This window comes from Mastomys coucha, unplaced genomic scaffold (assembly GCF_008632895.1).
Source record: "Mastomys coucha isolate ucsf_1 unplaced genomic scaffold, UCSF_Mcou_1 pScaffold23, whole genome shotgun sequence".
NCBI classification, from domain to species: Eukaryota; Metazoa; Chordata; class Mammalia; order Rodentia; family Muridae; genus Mastomys; species Mastomys coucha.
The window spans coordinates 113,233,054-113,236,351 of record NW_022196906.1 but is presented as its reverse complement, the minus strand read 5'-3'; the positions used below and the strand labels follow the sequence as shown (position 1 = coordinate 113,236,351).

Sequence of the window (3,298 nt, the reverse complement as noted above, 5' to 3'; positions counted from 1 at the left end):
CTAGACTGGAGGAGCCGCTGCCTTTAGTCCCCATTGGGACGTACACCTCATTCTGCACATATAAGGAGGGGTTTCATTCTTCAGTGGCTAACGCTGCAGACAAGTTTGAAACCCGGAATCATTAAATAATAAATTGCAGCCAGGTATGGTGGTACAGTCCTGTGATCTCAGCACTTGAGGCAGAGGCTGGGGTTTCAAGCCAACCTCGGCTGCATGAGTTTAAAGCTAGACTAGGTTACACGGAAAACTCTGCCTTAAAAACCAAAATGTTTGGGCCCAGAGCTAGTGGGGGCCAGAACAAGAAGGAGAAAGGAGAAGCAGGGAAAACCCAAAATGCTGTGGTAGGGGGTGCACACCTGTAATTCTAGCTCTTGGGAGGTGGAGACAGGAGAATACCCCGTCAAGTGATCCTCAGTATCACTTTGATACAGAGTTTGAGGATAACCTGTGCTACATGAGAGTCTGTCGTAAAAAGAAGTAAAAAAAAATAAATGTTCGTAACTCTCATGAGCTTGCCAAAAACACAAGCAGTTTATTATGGGAGCCAGGCTTCAAGGTGGTCTCTGTTGAACCTTCACTGACCCACCCTACCTCATATATGTGCGGAATGAGGCGCCAGCATCACCTATGAGCTGGGGGTCGGGCTGAATAAAAAGGAAAAGGAAAAAGCAAGCTGTGTAGAACAGCTTATGGCTACTGACTACGGGGCACAACTGTGGCACAGAGCCCTCTGTGTATCTAAAATTAGAAAAGATACAGATTTTTTGCCTTTGTTTTTAATTTGTTTTGCTTTAATTATTGTGTGAGAGAAGTGCACATATGTCCTAGCACTTGTGCGGAGGTCAGAGGGCAACTTCCAGGAATTGGCTCTCTCTTTCCACTCTGTGGATCCTGGGGACAGAACTCAGGTAGTCAGGCTTGGGGGCAACCTGAGCCACCTCAACAACCCCTCTCTGAACCATTTCACACGTGTTCGTCAGAGGCATTCGCCAGTGCACAGAAGATGTGCTCCTGCTGAGGCGGGTGCAGTTTTGATAGAACATGGATGGAGGCTCACTCACCTCAGAGTGCGAGTAGGCCTCGGGGTTCTTCTGGAAAAGCTTCGCTATCTGGTTCCCTGTAAAACGCTGGGGAAAAAAGAGCGGACCCTCAGAAACCCAGATCCTACACAGAATAGTCACAAAGTAAGGTCCGTATACAATCTGGACACAGCGTAGGACACAACAGCTTTGAAGAACTCCCAAATCTAGAAATGCCTGTTAGCAGCTGGACACCGAAGTGGTGTACTTTAGCCTTTGAGTCCTGGAAATGTTCTTAGGCAGTCAGCAATCCTTCAGCACCCACAGACAAGGCAAGCCTTCCTGGGAGGGCTCCTCACGAGCCAATCAGCTCTGTGAATAGTCCTTAGGATAACTGTCCTTAAAATATACTTATTTCTTTTGTTAATGCATACATGTCTGTGCCTGAGTGTGTGTCTGTGTGTCATGTGTGTGCAGGAACCTATAGACACCAGAAGATAGCATCACATTGCTCTGGAACGGGAGCTCCAGGTAGCTATGAGCTGTCACAGGGGAACCGAACCTAGGTTCTCTGCAAGAGCAGCCAGTGCTCAAAGCCCCCTTCCCAGCTCCAGGAGCACCATAGGCTCTCCTTGTGGAGACCTGATTCCTAGTGTTTTAACTGCACTTAAGGGGTCTGGGGTATTTTTGGTTTTTCCTTTATTTTTATTTTATGATGGAAGCATATGCATGCCTTCCTCGCATAGATAAAGTGTGTGTGTGTGTGTGTGTGTGTGTCTGTGTGTGAAGGTGCACATGGGTGCCCAAGGAAATCACAAGAGGGTTTCCAATACCCTGGAGCCAGGATTACATGCAGTTGTTACTCACCTGATGTCCTGGGAACTGAACCTTTGCAAGTGCAGTGTGCACTCTGACCTGCTGAGCAATCTCTAGACCTCCATCCCCTACCAAGCCACAATCATGTGACCCAAGATAGCCAATCACAACAAACTCTGGAACAGTGGCTAAAGCCCTGAGGGCCCCACACTAAGGATCTTCTGGACTCTAACTCCTTTCAGCTTCAAAACAACCTCAAACAGAAGTCCTGCTTGAAGCCGGGCGGTGGTGGTGCACACCTTTACTCCCAGCACTTGGGAGGCAGAGGCAGGCGGATTTCTGAGTTCGAGGCCACCCTGGTCTACAGAGTGAGTTCTAGGACAGCCAGGAGAAACCCTGTCTCAACAAAAACAAAAAACAAAAACACAAAAACACAAAAAAGAAGTCCTGCTTGCTATCATGAGGTGAGGTTCCGGACCTCTGTCTAAGGCAGCATGCCCCTCTCCACACCGTACCTCAGGACGCCTGGATCAGAAGCCAAGGCTGCACACTCCACTCTGGCTTCAGGGACTACATTAATTACTTCAGATCATTCTGCCACTGGGTAGGTACCAGGCACATCCTCCCAGACCCCGACACCCCGGCATGTCACCTACCTCATAGGCCCGGGACCCTGTGAGGCAGCTGAGAGCCTGGGCCCCACCCACGGCAGCCTCCAGCTGCTGGCACTGGGCCGTGGTACTGGAGTCCATCCATATCGGACAGTCACTGATGGAGAAGCAGCTCTGGAAAGAACAGTGGACGTTCAGGCTTCCGTTCCCCCACTGACTACAGGCAACCCCATCGGTCATACCAGGACCTGTGCATAAGCCCTCTGCAGGGTCCATGAGGTCTCTCGGGAGAGGATGGGTGATTGTTATACAGAACTCGTCTACTTCAGTTGTGCCTGGGACAGGCCTAAAAACCTGATCACAGAACTGAGGTGCACACTTCAAAAGGAGTCAGCCTCCTGAGGTAGTCAGTCACTGACATCTCCTAACTCAGAGGTGTTCCAGATTGATCTCTGCTATAATCTGTGGGGAGATCTGCATGCTTTCTTTATTCAGGTATAAAGGTGTCCTAAGAAATATTTTGTTATAGCTAAAATTGAGATTTAACATTGTTTCCTGGCCTCCACAGTGTTTCAATAATCCTAATTGATTTCCTAGCTGTAGTTTGCTTGGAATTTCTACAAAGGAGCTGTCTTATCAGACAGAGTGTCTCCAAAGTTAGAGATAGTAGTTAGGCACTAATTATCAGAGCAGTCCCATACAAGGCAGAATTATTTTACTGACTAGAGAGAAGTTATAGGGCTTCCCTCACTAATTATTTATGTTACAGCCAAGGAGTGCTAAAGTATGACCCTCAGATGCTTACCTCAAGACAGACCCTGAGAGTTTATCTTGGGGCTGCCAGGACAACCC

The 3,298-nt window shown here is 48.4% G+C and overlaps 1 protein-coding gene across 1 annotated transcript in view; it reads right to left on the bottom strand.

Moving 5' to 3' along the window:
• The window catches only part of Xylb (xylulokinase), a 38,880-nt gene that overhangs the window by 25,687 nt on the left and 9,895 nt on the right, over positions 1-3,298 (bottom strand). Inside the window, exons 6-7 of the mRNA XM_031344813.1 lie at positions 2,492-2,620; positions 1,062-1,127 (exon numbers count right to left, since the gene is read on the bottom strand). Coding sequence (XP_031200673.1) covers positions 1,062-1,127; positions 2,492-2,620 — 195 coding nt within the window. The remainder of the gene's footprint in view (positions 1-1,061; positions 1,128-2,491; positions 2,621-3,298) is intronic.